The following is a 23,160-nucleotide window of genomic DNA, read 5'->3' as shown; positions in this document are numbered from 1 at the left end:
CGACTGTATGGCGAAAACAAGACAAAGCGTATAAAACAAAACAGAGAACATTTATTGGTTTCTACATTGCTGAGCCGCCGGCCAGGTGGCCGAGCGGTTAACATGCCTGACTGTAAAGTCAATGGCTGCTGGCTCGATTCCCTCTCTGGGCATGGCATGGATGTTTCTCTCTATGTGTTGTCATCTGTTGTGTGTGATGTGTGAATGTGGCCTACCCTAGGAACGGGTATTTGTGTGGTGTGGGTAATGTTGCTCGCCTCCGTGACTTAGGTTCAAAGGTGCCCACTGGGTAACGTTAAATGAGCAACACTTCTGGCAAAGGTTCAGTACGTGCCGTTACAGAAAAAAAAAACATTGCTGAGCCCTTACAGAACAGTAGGTAAATATTCAACCATTACCGGTATTGATTTTAGAAATTCATTTTGCCCGAATCTAAATTTCTTTAGAGATACCTCCATAAAGTTAAATCCAGGATAGCAATCGGATACATTTCCTTATCCAAGTACTCGAGAGCGAAACGAGACTAGTAGGTATTAATCCAGTTTAGATCATTCTAAATCGAACACTTAGCTTTCCATTCTCCCGATATTTTTTAACCTTTCCTGGATACGGAATGGGAACCTGAAAAAAAATTTGGGTGAAAAAAAAAGAGCACCCGACAGGACAAGAACCTTGAGTAAATAATCGACAGAGCACTCTAGTGAGCATCAGAACCCCCACGTTCCCAGATTGGTCAGAGTCTGTTAACAAATGACAGCACTCACTCTGTGTTCGAACCCATTATCAAAACTCTTTCACGAAAAATTAAAAGAAACCCAATGACACATATTTTTGTTTATTTAATTTATAATTCTAATTTTACAACATTAAAATCGTTAAGAACTTTTCACATATTAATTCTCAGTAAAAAAGTAAGAACATTTTCCCACTAAAACTAGCAAGTACTCTTGGAAAGTTTGAGTTTTTTCTTTTCCTCTTCCATGGAAGATTCAGAAGATGCATTGAACCTGGGATAATCATAATAAGGCGTGGGAGGTGACACAGACAATCGATTGGGATCCTCTTTTCCGTGGTAACTGTGAGATAAATTTAATTTTTTGTGAAGACTGGCGTTCAATTTCTCTTGATCACTATAACCGCGAGTTACACTTGGAATATATCCTGCTGAAGTGTCAAGCAGACTTGTATACTCGTGGAAGTCTGTAAAATAAATTTTAAAAAAAATCATATATAATTAGATATTTCGTTGTCAGGAAGAAAATGTTAATTAATTAACGTAATAGATGATATGATGAAGTTAGTTTCTAAAATCACGATATCGATAAAATCGCTCATTTGTTTATGCGTTAAACGTTCTTTCAAACTATTAATTGTTGCACACGTAAAAAGTCGTATTTCTACCTGCAGTCTTCTCTGAATAGCAAAACTGGGTTCTTACTTGCTATAATTAGTTAGAGAAATAGTGTATTGAAGAGAGAAATCCCGATTTTGCTCCTAAAAGGACTAAAAAGAAAAGATTAAAAAGGACTGTTCCTTTATTTTTTTCTAAAAAAGGAAAAATGTTTGCACAAGTATTTGATTATTTGGATTCATTCTGCAAAAACAAAATCTACCGTAACATTTTAACAATATGAACAAAAACGAATCTGCTGAAACGGGATAGTTCTATCTACCATAACTTATTTATTTGAACAAACATGAATCTGCAAAAACAAGTTAGTTCTATCTACCGTAACATATTTATTTGAACAAACAAGAATCTGCTAAAACGGGATAGTTCTATCTACCATAACATATTTATTTGAACAAACATGAATCTGCAAAAACAAGTTAGTTTTATCCAACGTAACACATTTATTTGAACAAACGAGAATCTGCTAAAACGGGATAGTTCTACCAAGCATAACATATTTATTTGAACAAACACGAATCTGCTAAAACGGGATAGTTCTATCTATCACAACATATGAATTATATTAACACTTATTTTTGTACCTTATAGTTTTTTTTTCTGTAATAGTAAGTAACAGAATGAAATACATCCATTCGTTATAGTCAAATATGTACCAGCAATTCTTTCACAAAGGCGTTTTTAGATATAGACTATACTATTTAAGAGGCTAGAGATGAAAGGGATAATCTTTGAGGTACTAAGCTTAAAATAACTTTTGATTTTCATTGGAAATATAATAATCAGTGATGCCTACTTACTCCACTTTGAAAAAAAGGATTTTCCAGTTCTTTTAAGTTTAGTAAATTTCATTTAATTTATTTTTCCGCCAATTCAAAGCCTCATACAGAATACAACTTTGTTGCAATTATCTCTTGCTGAGGATTTTGAAGAGTTGGTGAAATTATCCCTCATTCTGCAAGTTTTACTCTTTAATTCGTTATTAATTTATTGAAACTCACACAAAACGGGGAGCAGTTGGTATCTCTGAAAATATTAAGGCCAGAAAACCAATTACAAGTTAAACAATTGATATAATAGTGCTAATAAACTTGATAGTTGGGAAAAAGCGTAATATTACAAACATTTAAATTATATGCTAATTTAAATGTTTGTATAAATTACATAAAAAAATAGAAGTAACATATAAAATACATGAAAATACAAGTTGAGAAATTTTAAAAAATAAGTATAATGCTCAGAATGTACTATAATTCCATTCAGTTCATGTTTCTAACAATGAAAAAAGAAACGCATGGAATATTACATTCATATACAAACTCTCAGCATTTTTTGAACTCCTGAAAGAAAAACTAATGAAACTAAAAAAATAATAGTAATAATAATATCGAGCGGAGATTAAATTGACCTAACTTTAATACTCCAAGAGTAACAGGCAATAAAGTATTTCTATATATTGGGCAGTGATCGACGTTAAATTTATTAAACTTGTAAAATACCTGGAAGCAATGTTGATTGAACAATATGATGCATAAACGCCACCTATCAAATGTATATAAATATGATGCCACGAATTTCAAGATTGTAAGGGGGTGCGTTACACCAAAGGGAATGAAAATGTTTACTCTTAACGAGACCTGCCGCAACGAGAACTGCTTCAGTGCATATGAAACAGTAGTTTTACTTATATACTAGGAGGCAAAGCCCCCTGTTCTCTACAGCTCACCAACCCCGATGATTGCTTCGCAATAATTGTTTTTTCTTTCCAGAAAAGAGTTTTTCTACAAAAGTTAAAAATATTCACTTAACATCTATGTACTAAAATGAATTCTGTTTACTTACGCTCTTGCGCCTCTACTTTCCCACTTCCAAATATCTATTAGTATCTATTATAAACATTTAGATCTCTTGGTGAACAGAAGTAATTTTTTAATTATCATTTTTTTAAATAACATTTATATTCTTAATACATTATATCGTTCAAACAAATTTGATGAGTTCACAACCATAATGAAATTTTCACTAATAATAGCAGTACTGAAAAATAACTTTAAATCAGGGATACAAAAATATTTATAGGAAAACAATACCTTTACGATTTTTGTTAATTTTATGCGGATGACAACCTAAACAATAAGGTAACGAATGGGGGAAAACCGGTTCCTACCACGTGATTTTCCGGCCAATAAAAATGCACCGACAACAATGGAAAACGGTATCAGACCATTATGATTTTATGTTATATAGAGACATTAATATTATTTATGTGCCTTAATTTTCTTTGTAATGTTTATGCAAAAATTATATTCAAATAGGTCCAGAAATAGCCTAATTTGCAAGATTTTTGTACATTTAGTGCATTTAATGTGCACAGCAATCATACAACAAACTAAATGAACTACTAGAATACAGTATATAGAATGGGTATAGAGCGTTCGCCTTCCAATGAAGCGAACCGGGTTCGAATCCCAGTCGATACGAATTCCGCATCCGGCTTGCACCGACCACAGTGCTGACGTGAAATATCATCAGTGGTAGATGGATTATGGGTCTGAGTCCCCTTGCCGCCAAGCTATCCGGGGGAGATTCTCGTGGTCTTTCTCTCCATGTAACGCAAATGCGGGTTAGCTCCCTCAAAAAGTCCTCCACGAAGGCAAATTTCTCCCAATACTCGATCCAGGAGTTCCCTTGTCTTCTGGATTGGGTTCAAAATTACAAGGCTACGGAGTTGAACATTAGTAGTCGTAAACCCATAAAATTGGGTCGGCTGTTCAACGACGGTTATAAAATATAAAATAAAATGGAATGGACAGGGAGAAATTGAGCATTTTTCAATTTTAGATTTTTAAAATGGCGGTCGCCACAATTTCAAAAACTACTTCTAGCGACTTTAAATAACAAAAACAAACTTTTCGCTTTTGCTATAACGTGTACTAGATCGGTCACACAACTGTCCAGAATTGATGCCGAATTAATTGTCTTAGGGTAAATAACTCAGCTGAGAGAAAAGTTCTTAATTTATACCTTTTCTTGATTCGTATACCACTTTAGGATTCTGTTGAAGTTCAACTACTGCTTTTGCACATTCTACTTTTGGACAATTGCTCTAAAAAAAGGGGGAAATTGAATAAGAGTAAATAATTAGACGATGGTTTCTTGCACATGATAGTTAAGAGATTAATTTTTATATATAATTATTATGATAGATTAATTCAGAATGGCTAACCCATTAACTGTCCCTCTTCAAGAGTGTCTCTAAAGCTGGGGTTAATTGCTAGCTTTGTCCATGGGGATCATTTTTTTTTAAATAAATGCTAATTTCCTAAAGTCATTAAAATTGCATGAATAAATATATAAACCTTATTAATTGTAAACTTCCTTAAATTATCGAGTATAATATTATTACCTTGTGCTTATCCATTTGTGAGCCAATATTTGGTATCTAGCAAATCAAACGCTCTTCAGTACTTCAATAGGAACGCGCCATAAAACAAAATTCCACTATTTACAGTTTTAATTTGACTTGCGATTCTGTTTTCGAACTTTGTTATCTGGAAAGTTCATAACGAAAATATTTTACATGATTTTTGAAAGATTCCGGTACGTGTAAGTTCATTTGAATTCGATACTAGATTCTTACATTGTTACAATATTAGAAAGCACTCCTTTTTGCGGATATAATCGTGGGAGCTGATGATTCAATTTTTGTTTTCCTACTTTTTAATATAGATTTTTTATAAATAGTTTTGAAAAAACATATTTTTTTCTTCCTCTCTTTTGATTAATCTATATTATTTCCCATTTTTTTCTGTATTTTTAACTTATTTTATGAGTTCTACATACTTGCAGCTTATGCACAGTAAATAAAACTTAAATTTTATTATTTTTCCACATTTTTGTCTTTAGCCTTTTAGTCTTCTTTGTGCTATATATACACATATATATTTGAAATGCATTATTACTTTCTTACTTCCACTTCCTACGTAGCAGAAAAGTTAAAACTCTTAGTATTATTCCCTCGAATGAATTTTCAAAAACACTAGTAAGGAATATACTACTAATTGATTGCTTAAAAATCCGAATCTGCCTCGGAGAAACCGATTGCAGATTTGAAATCAGTGACGCAAAAATATTTGATTTCCGTATAGGAGAGAAAACATAAAAGAAAGAAAAAAACGTTACGTCGCCTTGTAGACAGAAAGTAAATATGTTTTCCAGCGTTTTGCTTTTATAAGTTTTTTTTTACACGTGAGTATTATTTGAGTATTTTCGTACTGCTTTAGATTACTAAGCATTTTTTACCTCATGGAAGATAGCGTTTCACAAAGTACCTTTTTATAATCATCATTATAAACTTTAACCCTCTAATGCAGTTCACCAAATGTAGTCTTTGTACGAAAAACTTTTTTAATAAACAATAGTAGATGCTTTTGTAATAGATAGAACAATCTAGTTTCTGCGCAAAATAAATTCAAATAATAAAACAATTATGTTACCAGTTTTTCTGGAAAAAAAGGAACGGAAATATTAAACAAATGTTATGCTAATGCAAAAGTTATATCTGTATATCTGACTTTTTTAAATCTCTGACTTCGATTTTATGCACAGCTAATCATAAAAAGTGTTATACTAGTAAATATAAAAGTAAATAAATACTCAGAATTTTAATAGTGTTCTATGAAATTATTAGGCAAATGAATTTGAGATATAAGCTAACACAAAACAAAAAAAAAACCTCAGATTTTTTCATTATTAATTTGAGAAAAACTGACCAATGTTAATAATCATTAGTTGTCAATAAAGTGTGTAAAGCAAATGGAAAATTACTTTTATTTAAAAAAAAAAAAAGTGTCTTAAGCGTAACGTAATCCTTGAAACTGAAAGAGAGAGCTTACCAAATTTTCATTTCCTATTCTTGTTCGATTGTAATTATGCAAATCATAGGCATGTTCCATCGGATGTCTTAAAATTCTCCTATCACGATCTTTCATACCACATTCACAGAGCTTGTGTTTTTGTCTAAAAAGATATGTTGCATACAATTCAGGTCATGTTTGTAAAATTCCATCGACAAGAAAAACTGGCGCAAATTTCGCTAAATTGACACCAAATCATTTCATATTGTAACCAGTGCATATTTAATGGAAATTTATACGAAAAGTTAATTTAAAAAAGAATTTTGAAATTAGTGTTTTAGAACATACTATAAGAAATTTTGTTCCACAATTTGCAAAAATAACTAAAAATAAAAGTACTATAATTAAAAATAATTAAAAAAGAAAATGAACATAAAAATTTGAAAAGTATTAAGTAAAACTATTGTATTTTAACGACAACAAAAAAAGTTATTTTATTTGTTTATCAAAGTAATAATATTGTATTCGTAAACAGTTTCATTTTTGGCACCATTTTTTGTTTTTTAACGAAAATAGTCGATCGGATTTCATACGAGTTTCTATATGTCGTTACTGAACTTATAGATGCTGTAAATAGATATTTAAGTAAATAAGTACAGTAAACAAATTTTACTGACACATTTGAAACAAGTATGATGCATGTCAATTGCTAAATTTTACTAATATTATAACATGCTGGATTTGACAACCTTATATTAGAAAATACGTCACACACTACAACGGACAAATGAAAATTATTAAAACTTTTTTTGTTCGAGACTTTTTTTAGTACTAGCAAACATTCTGTCTTAATATACGATACTTGCCTAAAAACTGGAATTTTAATCACTGCCTCATATAAATTAATGTATACATATGACGATTTCATGTAGTAATGAGACTTAAAAGAAATTTCTGCATAATGAAACAAATATAATTGTCATTACACTACCAATTGGAAAGTTCCTATCCAAAAAAACGTAAAATTTAGGTGGCAAAGTATCATGATAAATAACTTTAACTGTCAATTAACTTTGAAAGTGTCGAGCCAGTAAAAGTTGACGACCGCCGTTTTTTGACACCGTATTTTTGGTTACATTCGGTCTGTGCGGGGATCCGAAGTCCCAGAGTTTCAATTAAGGGAGTAGAACAGAGTTTTTTTTTCTTCTTTTTTTTTAATCAATGTAAAAAATAATCTTCTGAATACTCACATGAAATGGCAGAGGATAACGCAGCTTAGGAAAATGACCCCAAGAAGAAAGAAGGCGAGCAATGTTAGTGGAGAATCATCACTTTCTTTAGCCGGCACGCTAGCTTAAAAAAAAAAGAAGGGGACAGAGAATTTATTTCGTGAGTTTGGATTTGGAATGCAAAATGTTGATAGTCTAATTAAATAATTTTTTTTTATTAAATATACAGGTGATTATCACAAATTAATAGTAACACTTTTATAAAAATTCTAAGCAAATTCTAAGTTTTTATTCATACAATAAATGTTTAATAAATTTAAACAATAAATTTACTCTCTGGAACAATCTTTCTTTTAGCAGGAAATGGTTTGGAAGATTTTACATGGCAAAACTATTGGCGCAGTTTGAAAGATCATGCTTTAAGCTTTCAGAAATGGTATCCATTTTACTGATGCAAAATATGTATCCAATATACCAATATGCTGATTGCATCAATATGTATCCAATATACCAATATGCTGATTGCATCAATATGTATCCAATATAATGATGCAAAAATGAGCGTATGCAGGTAAGCGCTTCTTTCTTTTTCAATACCACTATAATGAAAAAAACAAAACAAAAACATTCTAATATAAATATTGCAATCCTGAAGATTGATTTCAAAATTGAAGTTTTTAATATCTTCTTACTTCGGAGAATGCAAACTTTGCCTATGACATCATTTGCAAAAACTTCAAGCATGATCTTTCAAATTGTGACAACAGTTCTGCCATGTAAAATCTTCCGATTCATTTGTTGCATAAGGAATGATTGTTTAGATAAAATTAGTATTTTATTATTATAGCCGCCATTACTTTAATAACCACCTTTGTATTTAATACTTACTTTCAGGATATTAAAGAAATTGTCAGAACAAAAAATTATAAATTTGTTGTGATTAAAAAACCTTTTCTTTCAATGAAAGTTTTGGATTGTGTTAACTGTTAGCCACGTTTTGCTATATTATGATTGTATATTTTCAATATATTTGACATTTTTAGGCATTCAAAATTGAGGGGGAAAATTAGAAGGTTTATTCCTTTTTGAAAAAAACACCATTGTTTCAGTAATTACGCGATTAAATCAAAAATCACGAACACATTTTTTGCAAAAATAGGTAAAAATAGGTTTTGCAAAAATAGGTCCATGTTGTAATGAATTTAAAGTGCTAAAGAGAAAGAATGGAGCACAGAGAATAACTTTTGATCTAGTGATCGGATTTTCGCTTACAAGAGCTCAATTTTAATGGTTCGAAAGCTTAACGTAATTTAGGCAATCAATCAGTGATGAAGATGTATTAAGTTATGAAATCAGATGCAAAAACGTACTTTCTCTAAATAAACGTACCTTTTTTTTTCAACGGATTTGGATTCCTACCCTCAAAATATGAGAGGGTATGCCATTATATGGGAAATATAGTCCAAATAGTTTAAAAAGGAAACCGTTGGACCCCTTATTATTATTACTTCTAGCTTATTTTACCATACCTCAAGAATTTTTTTAAGTGAATCAAATATTTATTTTCTCACAGTTATAAAATGTGCTTATGCAAGTAAAAGTGCATGCATATAAATTTTTAATTATTATTTTATCAAAATAATAGAAGAAAAACTGAGTAGTAAGGAACAAAAATCCTTACAGAATTTCAAAGAATAAATTTTTTATAGAAAATATCAAAATTTGAACGAAATCGATCGAATGGTTCTTGTGAAATAAAGTTTTAAATATACGACTTTTAAAAGATTTGATAATTCCATGATAATTCTGATTTAAAGATTTGAAACTACAGTATATCTTTGGATATGGATATTTGGATTGTTCATAATACCTTTAGATATTCGATTTTTATACTTGTGGTTAAAGAGTTTTTTATTCTTTGAAAAATTCATGAGTTAAGGGAAATTAGCATTTGCTACTATCGACCGCACTCTTGATAAAACTAAGGGATAATACTCGCATTTTCTTGATAGGATTTTAATCAAAAATTTTTTAACTTTTTTCATGAACCTGGATTCTATGTATCGATGGTTTGGCAAAAAGTATGCTAAATAACTATTTCAGATGATGTTTTAGGTTACAAAAATGGCACGAAATCGAACACAAGTACAATTAAAAAAAATTTTCGGCAATTATTAAATAAGCAATTAGAAATTATTTTCGAATGAAATTTTCTTTGGACAAACGAATTTTATAATTGTATGCAGAAAAGGCCGGGATAGCCTGATTGGTAGGGCACTGGGCCCAGGTCCAAGAGTTCGTGGGTTCGATCCCAACCGGCCGAAGACACCCCGTGTAGTAAATGGTGATTGATAAACGTTAAATCTGTCGAGTCACAAAGTCCTCCATGTTCACATGACAAGTCAATACTTCTGGGGGTACTGATCCAGGAGTTTCCTTCTCTTCTGGATTGGTACAAAATTACAAGGATACGGAGTTGAACATTAGTAGTCGTAAACCCAAAATTGGGTCGGCTGTTCAACGACGGTTATAAAATAAAATTGTATGCAGAAATATTTCCGATTCGTTTTAAAAGTTCGTAAGATATGGTGAAGTACGCAAAAAAATAAATTTAACAAACTGCTTTTAACCTGAAGAAAGTTCTAAAACTAGCTTCATAAGAAAAACCATTTGCTTAAAGACTTTTTAAAGCTTTATTAAAAACTCTTTCTAAAGTTTTCTTTAGTTTTTAACTGTAAAAATGAAGACAAAAAAAATAGTTATTTTTGCATACCTTCGAATGATATGGAAATGCCGAGCTCATTCTTCGAAAGCCTTCTTCCCTGCAATCCAGTAAAAACTATGATTTTCACCGTGTGGAATGGTATACTCAAATTTTTCAGCTCACTTAGTTGACAATAACGATGAATAGTCACTTTTGACTGAAATAAAAATTTAACAAATTTTAATGAGAAACTTGAAATTAGATTAACAGTGAAAATGCAAAGTACTATAATATAGTATAAAATATTTCCTGAGTTATCAAATTTTGAAAAAAGTCAGATATTTAAAATTAGATTACTTAGGAAATATCTGATCGACTCGATCGATTAGATGTTACACGTCGATTGGTGGGCAACTTGAGATAGAACAAGAGTCTTTTACAAAAATAGTTCACTACCGTAAATAAAGTCAGGTTTATAAGAAATTTCTCATATTAACTTCATTATAACTAAGAATGCATTCGAAAAATCCTACACCCAGGCAGCAGCTAAAACTATTATAGCGCTGACAAAATCTTTAAGTCAAGTCGGCTGATCTGCACTAAAAAAAAAAACGATGTTTAGAGAAGATTATTTAAAATTTACTAACCTATATTTTTTAATTTTTAAACTCAGAAATTTTCAAATCCTTGTCGACATATCCATGAAAGAAAATAACTTAAGAGAAGTTTAAATCGATGTTCACATTTGTCTTTGAAACAGTTATGTTACAGAGGGAAAAAAATTGTATTGTAGCATAAACTATCTTGGGTAATAGAAGAGATAATTGTATGATTGAAATATATTATGTAAGTAAACTGTTCTATTTTTTACTTTTAACCTAAGCATCCTCTTTGCGTCTTCAGACACTTAGGGCCTTTAGCATATCTCTGCACCTAATCCCGTCCTTAGCCACAGATCTGGCCTGTTCCCATTCAGAGATACCAAAGATTTCACATTTTCTGTTACAAATAGTGGTGTACAAAACTAAAAAATTTTGAATAAATCTTCTACGAAGAGTAAACAAAACGTAATTCATATCTCTAAGCTAGCAGTTCAAAGTTTAATGACTCAAAACAAATAGATGAATTTATTGAATGCACAAAGCAGCAAGTAGAGTTTCTCATGTGGTTCCTGCTGCTAAAAAATCAATGCAAAAAGCTTGACATAATTTCTACTTAAGAGTAACAAAATCAAAAGTTGTTGCCCTCCACGATGAGTAAAAAAGGGAAAAAGAACTGTCTCTCTACTCTTCGAGGATGTGAGCTGAAAAAATGGAAGCCAAAACCACTTGGACATTTATAATTAAATTGAAAAAAAGGTTTGAAAGAGGTGGAATGGAATCTTCTATCTTGTACAAATGTAGTAATTATTACCTATTACCTATTTAGTAATATCTAAAATAAAGATTTATTCCTCACAGCTTAATTTAAAAGCAAACGCATATAGGTTGCTTACTTGAATTCCGAACATTATTTGTACGCTTGGTCTGTGTAAACCACATGGGAGATCTGCTGATTCTGTATCAATTGCATCGAATTGATTGAAAGACAGGATAATACTATGATGTTCTGGAACCATTACGTTCCATTCGCACGTTACATCATCAAAGGAAGCAAATGGAAAACCGGGACTCTTAATCACTCCTTTGAATCCTTTGCTTGTTCCATTGCAAGCTAGAAGAAAATATAGAAATGTTTGATGAACATTATAAAGTATTAAATTTGACAAAAATAAATTATTTACGTCGTTTAAAAACTAACATACTTTTGTCGGAGAGTGAGACTGTCAGAAAATACTGGTCTTTTTAAATTTAGTTTGAATTTTTTACATTCTGTAGATTGGAGCAGTTAATTTACAAATAAAGCTTCTCTGAGCACGTTAGCTCATGAGATTTAGCATACTATATAAAATAGTAGGTGGTTAAAAATATAACAGCATTTTATAAAACTTTCACTTTCCCACCGTAAACAATTACATACAACAAAAGTTTATTGTGGTTCACGTAATGTTTAGCAAGTGCTAAGCAACAAATTTTTCTATAATGAGTATTTTAAATTAAATTGTTTAGTAGTAAAAATATATGAAACATCAATCTGTTTATCTTTAAATTATAAAAATGTGGGTGGTTACTTTTTACACAGTAAATCTTCTTATATTTGTAGTAGGGATCAAGATTCGTGTAAATTAAAAAAAGAAATATTGAAGCATGCATTTCACTACCATTCGGAAGTCGTTTTTTCTTCTTAAATCCATAGTTAAACAGCCAACCCAATTTTGGGTTTACGACTTCTTGTGTTCAACTCCGTAGCCTTGTAATTTTGAACCAATCCAGACAAAGAAACTCCTGGATCAGTACCCACAGAGGTATTTATTTGTTAGGGGAACATGGAGGACTTTGCAACTCGACAGATTTAACGTGCATCAGTCACCATTTGCTACACGGGCATTGAAAGTCTTGTGCATAAAATAGAAAAGTTGAGTATAACGCATAACTCTCCACACGCATGCTGGGACATTGACAACTGAATATACGAAATAACTCGCCACTCTATGATTATTATTTAAAATGATTTCTACATACATAATTATTACTTATATAATTATTACTTATATAATTATTACTTATATAATTATTACTTAAATAATTATTACATGATTTAAGAATTTCATGAAGAATTTCATGGAAGAAATTAAAAAGTACATGATGTAGTACACGATTTAATATACGATTAGTGGTTTTACAAATTTAATTTTAAGCGCACTTTTAAGAGGACAAATTTTCTTTTCTTTTTTTTCAAAAAAGAAAAAATAGCGGCGCAAGTATTTTATTATTAGAATTTATTTTGCAGAAGCAAGATAATTCCCTTTACCAAAATATACTAATAATATAGAGGAGAGTGGGATAAGACAAGACAGGGGGGGGGACCAGGAATATCGATTGCGTCGAAATTAGATCTGTTTCAGAGCTGGTATCTCTCCCTACAAACTTCCATTCACTACCAACGTGAGGACTTTCAGCCACGTCAGATTTAACAGGCACATTGCTGCGTATACAAGCCAGTTGTTCAGTCAGCCACCAGGTTCAAACTAACTGCCCCCAGATCTCCAATCAGAGGAGTGAGCGAGGCCTGAACCATCTGCCTCACTGATCTGTGTCCATTTACTTATACACTCATTTCGAGATATATCAATTTTCTTTAGCAAGCATTTTGAATTGCGTCTAAAAAGCTAACCGACGATGTGAATGGGCCTTTTTTTTTCCTTAAAAAAACTGAAAAACTCCTCCGGAAATTGGAGCCTAATCGGTTGTATTTACTACTGGTATATATTTGAATAGATAAAAAAAAACAATAAACTACTCTTTACTTTTTCTTTTGCAGCGACCTTGCTACATCTACCCCAATAGGATATTTGCTACATCTTCCCGAATCGGAATTTTGATCCAACTACCCCAAGGGGATCTTTGTTTCAACTACCTCCAAAGTGATCTCTGCTGCAACTACTTCATGGAGTTTTTTTCTCTACAACCATTCTAAGAGATCGTTGCTGCAACTATTCTAAGAGAATCTTTGTTTCAACTACCTCCAAAGTGATCTTTGCTGCAACTACTTCATGGAGTCTTTTTTAAAACCATCCTAAGAGATACTTGCTGCAACTACCCCAAGGAAATCTTTGTTTCAACTACCTCCAAAGTGATCTTTGCTGCAACTACTTCATGGGGTCATTTTTAAAACCATCCTAAGAGATCCTCGCTGCAACTACACCAAAACGGTCTCTGCTACAAGTACCTTTATTTAAACGAAGAAGTAATGAAATAACATTGAAATCTGATCAATCACTATTGAGAACCAGTTGTAACTTGAAGTTTTTTTAATAGCCTCTTATTAACTTCACCCGGAACCATCTAGCAATCAAACTGGCTTTGATTCCCACATTCCTTAATAGTGATTTGCAAGATTTTGATATCGCTTTAGTTTTCTGCTCGAATGAAGATAAATTCCCTGTCCTAATGTGTATACTTTGGTTTTAATTTTAAAAAAGATGCTGTAATCATATTTTATGGGAGTTAATAACGAAACAACCAGTATTTATAGTTACGTATATTTCTTATAACTGACCTCCACAAGTTACTTCAGTGACCATTCGGCAATTTTCAGTCGTAGTTCGAAAAGGTTTGCATGACGTAGAAGCCCCTCGCTCTAGACCAGAGCAGTCCAGATCTCTAGGATTGATTCTTGCTCGATTGAGTGGAGACATTTTCGCTCTGATTGAAGCAAAGGTCATGAAGCCCATTGTCCTGCAAGTGATGTGGGATAAAGTATAGACATTTTTGTAATCTTGGTCACTACTTGGAAAGCAAATGAGGGAAGAGACATTCGAATCCTGTAAAGGAATTTTGAGAAGGCTCCTATTGCTAAATCTCACAGAAAGAATTCTCTTATGGTTAGGAGATTCTGCAAGTGAAGTGTCGTGAGTTCCATCTGTAATGAAAATATCAGATTTTTTTATAGTAAAACATAGAAGGGGAATTTATAGTAACAACATATTTGCTGAAACAATTATTTCTAGTAATAAAAGAAAGAATCATTGCAATGATTATTATTTAATTAAAATCACACTTATTCGATCTACTATTTTATTTTATTTTATAACCGTCGTTGAATAGCCGACCCAATTTTGGATTTACGACTACCAATGTTCAACACCGTAGCTTTGTAATTTTGAATCCAATCCAGAAGACAAGGGAACTCCTAGATCAAGAATTAGGAGAAATTTGCTTTCCTAGAGGGCTTTTTCATGGAATTAAACCGCATATTTGCGTTACATGGAGAGGAAAATCACGAAAACCTCCCACGGTTAGCCTGACGCCAAGGGGACTCTAATCCGTGATCCGTCTACCTCTGAGGATATTTTATGTCAGCACTGTGGTCGGTGCGATCTACTATTGGAGAGAGAATTGATAGTTGGCATAAAGGGTAGTTGGCATTCTACTCAAAATTTCTATTATTGTAAACATTAACGACGGCTATTTTTATACCACCTGAGAATGCTTCAATATCTATTGTACTTTTTTATTCATATGTTATAAACGTCTGAAGGTAAATTATTTTTCAGTACAGAAATCGGGACAAATTTAAGTATGGGACCAGCATCTTTGATTTACAAAGATCTGGCTGAATGATTAAAGAGAGCGAAAATAACTGGAATCGTAATTAGTTTTTGATTATTCAGTAGAGATAATAACTAATGCTAAATTCAGTCAAAACGCTTGACAATAAATTAATGAGGAAACTAAAATAGTTAATGTTCAATTTAACTTTTGTTAATGTTAACTTATTTTCTTAAAAAAAGAAAGCTGTTTCAATTATACCAACTGGATTAAACTAAGTTGCAAAAAAAAAAAAAAAAAAAAAAATTCCTTTTAAAAACGGAAGTTCCAGCAACTTAAAGCTATCTGTTGACATTTTTGTTTTGAAGGAGGATTCTTTTTTTAATTTCTTCTCAAATTTCACAATCTTTTCATTCATTAAATTGTTAATTGTTTCATTCATTAATTCATTAAGTAAAATTTTTATTAGCAAGTAAATGTAATGTTCTTGATGCTGTCATTCTATCCGACCATTATTATCATTTTAATAACGTTTCTATTTTCTCCGATGCCCACCTGGATAATGACCTTTCGTCATACAGGCAACAGAAGGGCAGATTTGTTGGCCACTCTTTCAGGGGTACCATATTACGTGGGCCAAAGTTGCCCCCACAGCAAGGACAGAGTACAGAAATTGAAAAAAAAACATCCATGCCCGGGATTCGAACCCAGTACCTTTCTGATGCAAGGCCAATTCCCTGACCCCTACACAGGCCGGTCGGCACATTTTAAAAACCATAAAATATTAAAATGTTAACTACAGTATTTTTTTTTCTTATTTTGACTTAAAGTAATACAAAATAACGAAAAAGAATAGGAAAAATATGTTTGATAAAAATTCTGTGTCAAAGGGATGAATTATATATTAGATAGAAAAAAAAGTTTAATGTAGGATTCATTGCCGAACTTTATTTTAGGAAAAATAAAAAAAAACTATTAAAAATATAAAGATTCGTTTAATNTTAAATTGTTAACTGTTTCATTCATTAATTCATCAAGTAAAAATTTTATTAGCAAGTAAATGTAATGTTCTTGATGCTGTCATTCTATCCGACCATTATTATCATTTTAATAACGCTTTTATTTTCTCCGATGCCCACCTGGATAATGACCTTTCGTCATACAGGCTACAGAAGGGCAGATTTGTTGGCCACTCTTTCAGGGGTACCATATTAAGTGGGCCAAAGTTGCCCCCGCAGCAAGGACAGAGTACAGAAATTGAAAAAAAACATCCATGCCCGGGATTCGAACCCAGTACCTTTCTGATGCAAGGCCAATTCCCTGACCCCTACACAGGCCGGTCGGCACATTTTAAAAACCATAAAATATTAAAATGTTAACTACAGTATTTTTTTTTCTTATTTTGACTTAAAGTAATACAAAATAACGAAAAAGAATAGGAAAAATATGTTTGATAAAAATTCTGTTTTAAAGGGATGAATTATATATTAGATAGAGAAAAAAAAGTTTAATGTAGGATTCATTGCCGAACTTTATTTTAGGAAAAATAAAAAGAAACTATTAAAAATATAAAGATTCGTTCATTATTCATTAATATCCAACTTTTACTTTTTCCTAAAAATAAAAATTACTAACACAATTATTCCGCTGCTAATATTTATTTTTGGCGAAGCAAAACATTCCTGTCCACCGTAAAACATTAATGTTCGCTAAACTATCTACATTTAGATCTAAAATCATGCGTAAGTTTTTTTTTTTGTTGCTAAAGTGATAGCTAATAGAAGGAAATATCCACTTAATTTAAAGGTATATAAACTGACATAATTATTATTCATAAAGATACTTTTCCCCTCTCTACAACATATTTAGTGGGGTATTATTATTGGTCCCTAGAAACAAATTTAATGTTTGTCGGTAAAATATTTCTAAATTATTTTAACGAATACTTTTTTGTAGTTTTCAATTTATTCCTCATCAAAATGCATCATTTTACGTTTAATAATACATTAAAAAAGTAGAAAAATGTATGCTTTAAATAGGTGTATTTTAAATGATTAATAAATTATAATAATTCAGAAAAATACCTTTAGACATAGATATATTCGGTGAATTAATTTTAACACTTTTCTTTTCGTTATTTTATATACTGTTAAAAGTGTGTTTGAATTATATTATCGTGCAAATTTGCTACGAATACAATATGGTTTAAAGATAAACGTTATGGTATAAATTAAATAATCGAAAACTTACTTACAAGATATTAAGATTCAATATAAGTGGAAACTTGGTAAAATTTTTAACCTAATGAAAATTTTTACTAATTTGGATGATATTATATTTTCCTATTGAACCGATTTTTTTAGATTTTAAGATTTCTTTAGTGACTGACTATCAATAATGTAATGGAAATCTGTAACACTCATAAATAGTAAAGATTGTAAATTGGAGTTGTGAATAACTTACTTGGAAGGCTAAAGATATCACTCGTAGTATCAGGAAGGACTGATAATATTTCATTATTTACCTGCATAATAATAATATTGTTACATAACACAGACACTTCTCAATATTTCAAAATAATAACATTTGTGCGGAAGCATGCTTCTTTGCTTAATTCTAAATATTTACATAATTATATATTAACATTAATTTTCATTGTAGGACAAAATTAACAGTCGCTAACTGCGACAAGGGGAATATAATAACTGACAATAAAAAAATTACTCGTCAACAAGGGCGCCGGCAGCGGGGTGTACTTGCACCCCCTGTCTTTTTTTTTTAAACAATTAAAGAGGTACAGAAAAATTTTGTTATAAATTTTTTTTATTAAATATATTTTTATGGAAAAACAAATAATTAAGTAATTATTGATACATAGCAATTGAAAAATTGTTTAATCAAACAAGAATTGTAATCGTCTTGTTTGTTGTCCAAATCTATTTTTAACTTTTTCAATGAATTCTGAGTCATCTTTGATTCTTTTCTTATGCACACTGAGCATTCACAAACTTGGCAGATATCTAAGCTATATTTTTAAATTTCATTTAATAAAATGTAAATAATATTATATTTTCTATTAGTTATTCAGTTTAACAAAGGTGTATAACACAAGCTGACTTCTCGCAACTGAAAAAATTCATCAACACAATAAATAATATTAAGCGTGCACAAACACGTTAGTATACGTAACTACTGTTTGTAGTTATTTGTGTTTCAAAGTCAGTAGCTATGCCAGAGCGATCGCCTCTGGGCAAAATTTGCAAGTACAAGAAATTCGTACTTTTTTTTTTAAATATCTTGCTAACAATGAAGAAATGTATCTTGAAAAGATGAACAGATGAAAGTATATGTAATAACAAAACAAAATGTAATAGCAGAATATTTTAATTTTTTTTCGGGGTGAGGGGAGGGTAGTTTGTTAGAGGGTTGCACCCCCTTTTATATTATTCTGCCGGCACCCTTGCTTGTTAATCACCATTTTTTTCATCGAAAGCGTACCTCGTGTGCTTTCAATCACTCGTTTTATTTATTACACAGGAAAGCTGTAATCATCCTAAGAAAGCAGCGGTAGCTCAATGGATTTGACCCAGGATCGAATGAATTCTAGTGGCTGATAAGAATTCTGGTAAAATATCCTCAATCGACCGATCATGGATCCCTTTGCCGTTAGGCTAGCCGCCATTGGGAGATTAGAGGTTTCCAGCAACGCAGCGGTTTTCCTCACTAGTAACGCAAACGCGGATTAGTTCTTTCATAAGTCCTCCACGGAGGCTAGTTTCTCCCGATGCTTGATCCAGGAGTTACCTTGTCTTCTGAGTTAAGTTCAAAGCTATGGAGTTGAACACTGATAGTCGTAAACTCGAATTGGGTCCGCTGCTCAATGCCCATTATAAAATCAAATCAAATCATCCTCGGAACATTTCGGTTATTTTTTACTGTTTCGAAATTCCAAGTAAACGTTCATTTCATAAAACTTCTTTTTTTAAATTACGGTCAACTTTAATTTTTTGGTTTAAAATTATCACTATAACATTGTACGTAGTGACATAATACCCAAGTCTCAAATATCAAGACAATTCCTCAATTATTTCATCAACTCATGTATGGATTGACAACAATGTCACGATTTGTTTAATTTTATTGCGTCTTCTTTTCACACAAAGTTAACATGTATTATATATTACCGATTTAAAATTGAATAATTGTAGTGGTAACTACGCTACGTCATCTTTATGATTACGTTTATTTCGTATCGAATGTTTCGTTATTAGTTCAAAAACTCAAACCATAAATTTTATTAGTTGAAAACGTTGCATACAATGTAGTACTTAAGTTTTACGCATACCTACTTAGAGTGTAATGAACAAATTTTAAAAAATGCATCCAAAAATATTTACTTAAATATTATCATTAGTTTCTTTAACAGTTTAAAATCTTCAATTTTTGTTAAAGTGGTCAAATGTTTACAAAAGTAATCACTATTAAAAAAACCTTCGACTTACTACTAGTCAGTAACGAAATTTCCTAATTTTGTTACCATTTTACAGAAACAATTTTATTATTAATCATCTGCTTTGCAACGAACTAGAACACGGAAAACTTTGTGCTCAGAACTTATGTACAAATTTTATAAAATTAGAAATCTTTCTGATGAACAACTAGTCTTTAAGCTCTTAGTATTAAAGGGTATTTTTCTCTTATTCCATAATTTGAACTTTTTCCATAATTTTATTTCATAATTTGATTTGTTTATTCATTTTTTAGTGTTTATCAGTAAACTAAAGATTAGTATAACTTTTTGGACAGACAAATGTTAAAATGCAATAATCAAGTTACAACATGTTTAAACATCGCTCCTGTGCCAATTTTATGTTGTTGTGGTGGTGATTCAAACATTTCAAATTCAAAGTAAGCATAAAATTGGTTACCACTAGAAAATATCTTTCATAAAATTCGTAAAAGTTGGTAAAAATGCAAGTCACAATCCCCATAGTTTAATAACTTATAAAAGCGCATTTTCTTTAGATAAAGAATCTTTCATTAAAATTCAGCGTCTCTGAAATGTCCTTTTCCTCTTCTTAAAGTTATTTGAATTGAACTCTTCGACAAATATAATAGTAAAAGGTAATTTGATGAGTTGGGAAAAGTTTTTTTTTTTTCTTCTTAATTTTACGTAAATCGTTTTATCTCCGAAACTAATTGTTCTTGAATAAAAGTTTCTAAACTTAATTATGTATTCATCTAGCCACATTTAATTTAATCTAAATGGAACATTTAATAATCTTTTGTTTTAGCTTAATAATATTCGAATTAATTTTGAATTACAGAATTTAAAAAAAGTTTAGATCCCTGGAATAAACATAACATTTTCATCAAAAATTTAAGAATAGAACTTTACTAAAAATAATAAATTCGAAGAAAGAGGTATATTTATTCAGATAATGGCTTTTGGTTTTGGTTGGCATTACTTTATTGTATTTTCGTATAATACTCCTAAAAACAAAATTTTTAACTTGAAAAAAAAATCAGATTTTTTAAAAAAAAAAGAAAATGATAAAACGTTATCTTGTTTGGGTCTTAACATTTTAGTGAGTTAGAAATTAATATTTTATTTACTTTCTTTCGTATTTTTTTCATTAAATCGAAATAAAATTTGCACAAATTTTTAGAAAAAGTGTAATCAATTTAAAAAATTGATTTTGGCAATTAATTAAAGATAAAACTGTAATACATCATACATAAAAAAATGAGTAAAACATAAGCTTATAGTTAAGATTTTAACAATTTTAAAAATATGTACGAATCTTATGTAAAATACTATATTTAGAAATGAATTATAGATTCGAAATCTACCACATTACTGTAAAATATTTTAGTCATCTTTTTCTCAATTAGCATAATAAGACTTCTTAATAAAATGTGGGTATTAAGGTAGTGCTTTTTATAACGCACTAAAATAATTATATTTTATAATGTAACAATTTTCAAGTGTAAAATCAAATTAGAAACATCAATTAAGTAATTTTGTAATATTTTAACAGCTGTCTCTAGACTGGCGTTCAAGAAAAAAATTTACAATTAGGTTTAAATTTCAGTTTAATAAAATTGACAATTGAGATATAATTTAAAATTACTTACATTTCCTCTAATTGTTTTTATTAGATATAATAATAAGACGAGCTCCGAAACTTTCAACATTCTCGACAATCTCTGATAAGCATAAGATGTTTGGGTTAAAATGATTAAAAATTCTTACAAATCTGCGTCAAACACACAATTAAGATACGAAAGTGCTTTATATTGTTATAATTAATGAGTTTCTTTTTGGTATCTCAAAAGCACTTTTAAAACTTATTTAGTTAAAGTTACATAAAATAGAACAACATTTTAGTTTACTTGATTAAACGTATGAAGTTTTTTTTTCTTAAAAAAAAAAGTAATGCAGCTGATTAGAACTGAACTTTTGAGTTTAATGAGTTCCATTAAAACTGAATCAACTTTTTAAGAACGACAGTGGGCTCAAACTTCTTTATTTAATGCTTTTTAATATTATAATTATTTAAGTAGGCACAAATATACATCAATTATTTAGTTTTCATTACAAAAAAAAGGTTGCTACATAGTTGTTTTGTCCATTGTCGATATTCATTCTGAGTTAATCATATTTCGCATGAAGTTGTTGGTGTTCGACTTTTTGGTGCTTCTCGATCAGACGGTTCCTTTCGAAACACCCACTATTATTAATTTCACTTGTTGCTTCTTAAAGTATATTCTGGCACTTACATTTTGTTAACTGACAGTTATCAAGATACAGGTTATACAGCATGTATTTTTCATCTCGATCAGAAAACGTAGTCGCCATTTCAGTTAAAAGAGCCACAATTTGCGATTGCATTCAATTATATTAACTATTGCGTTATTGAAATTAGATACATTTGCAGGCTCGTGTGCTCAATTTAGGTTTATAAATCTTCTTCAAGAAGAAGGATAGATAGAACAATGCAGAGAAGGACATCACGTAGTATATATCCAGGGTTAGAGCGGGATTCGAACCCGCCACCTTCACGCTTCGCACAGCGTTTGGTGGGCGATACCATTCAGCCAAGGTGGCACCACGTCAGTTATGAAATTGGTCAATAAATTTAATTAGACGCAGCCTAATGATATTTTCTTATAACGAGTGATGGCTCAGGGTATGTTAAGCGTTTGTCTTCCAACGAAGGGAACTGGGTTCGAATCCCAGCGATGGTTGGTCGATACGAATTCCGTATCTGGCTTGCACCGTCCACAGGGCTGACGCAAAATATCCTCAGTGGTAGACGGAGTCCCTTTGCCATCGGGCTAACTATGGGAGGTTTTCGTGGTTTTCCTCTCCATGTAACGTAAATGTGGGTTGGTTCCATCAAAATGTTACATACTTGATCCAGGAGTTTCCTTGCCTTCAGGATTGGGTTCAAAATTACAAGGCCACGAAGTTGAACATCAGTAGTCTTTAACCCCAAAAATTGGGTCGGCTGTTTAACGACGGTTATAAAATAAAATATAAGTCATGAGATATTCCGCGATTTCGGGGTCAAAAATAAATGATCTATTTGTTGCAATAAGAGATCGTAGTCTCTATAACCTTTATTCTATTTATTTAACGTCCCTAAGTGGACTGATCGTAACACGTTTTCCAGTAGAACACCGAAATCAAACATCACTGGCAGCGGTCAGTGACCGGATGGGTGGCCACTTTGAGCAACCTGCAAAGGAATCAAGGGCATGTGAACTGACCTACCATAAAGTGCTCTATTTCACGCTCAGGTCA

The 23,160-nt window shown here is 31.2% G+C and overlaps 1 protein-coding gene across 5 annotated transcripts; it reads right to left on the bottom strand.

The window, feature by feature from the left end:
* Window positions 1-828: 828 nt before the first annotated feature.
* On the bottom strand, window positions 829-22,206 carry LOC107453308 (uncharacterized). 5 transcript variants are annotated; one of them, XM_043043256.2, is made up of 9 exons: window positions 21,970-22,206; window positions 17,814-17,874; window positions 14,359-14,721; window positions 11,696-11,913; window positions 10,270-10,417; window positions 7,518-7,620; window positions 6,307-6,430; window positions 4,436-4,517; window positions 829-1,200 (listed from the first exon to the last, which is right to left on the bottom strand). In XM_043043256.2, exons 1-9 carry the CDS (start codon window positions 21,997-21,999, stop codon window positions 935-937), a joined length of 1,395 nt encoding a protein of 464 aa, XP_042899190.1. In that variant the 5' UTR covers window positions 22,000-22,206; the 3' UTR covers window positions 829-934. The 5 variants fall into 5 exon arrangements, with proteins under 5 accessions (XP_042899190.1, XP_042899189.1, XP_071038203.1 ...); XM_043043255.2 differs by lacking the exon at window positions 21,970-22,206 and adding an exon at window positions 21,489-21,867; XM_071182102.1 differs by lacking the exon at window positions 4,436-4,517 and having other exon boundaries at window positions 21,970-22,202.
* Window positions 22,207-23,160: the final 954 nt, after the last annotated feature.

This window comes from Parasteatoda tepidariorum, chromosome 6 (assembly GCF_043381705.1).
Source record: "Parasteatoda tepidariorum isolate YZ-2023 chromosome 6, CAS_Ptep_4.0, whole genome shotgun sequence".
Taxonomy (NCBI): Eukaryota; Metazoa; Arthropoda; class Arachnida; order Araneae; family Theridiidae; genus Parasteatoda; species Parasteatoda tepidariorum.
The sequence above is the reverse complement of the archived record's forward strand: the minus strand, read 5'-3'. Positions and strand labels throughout refer to the sequence as shown.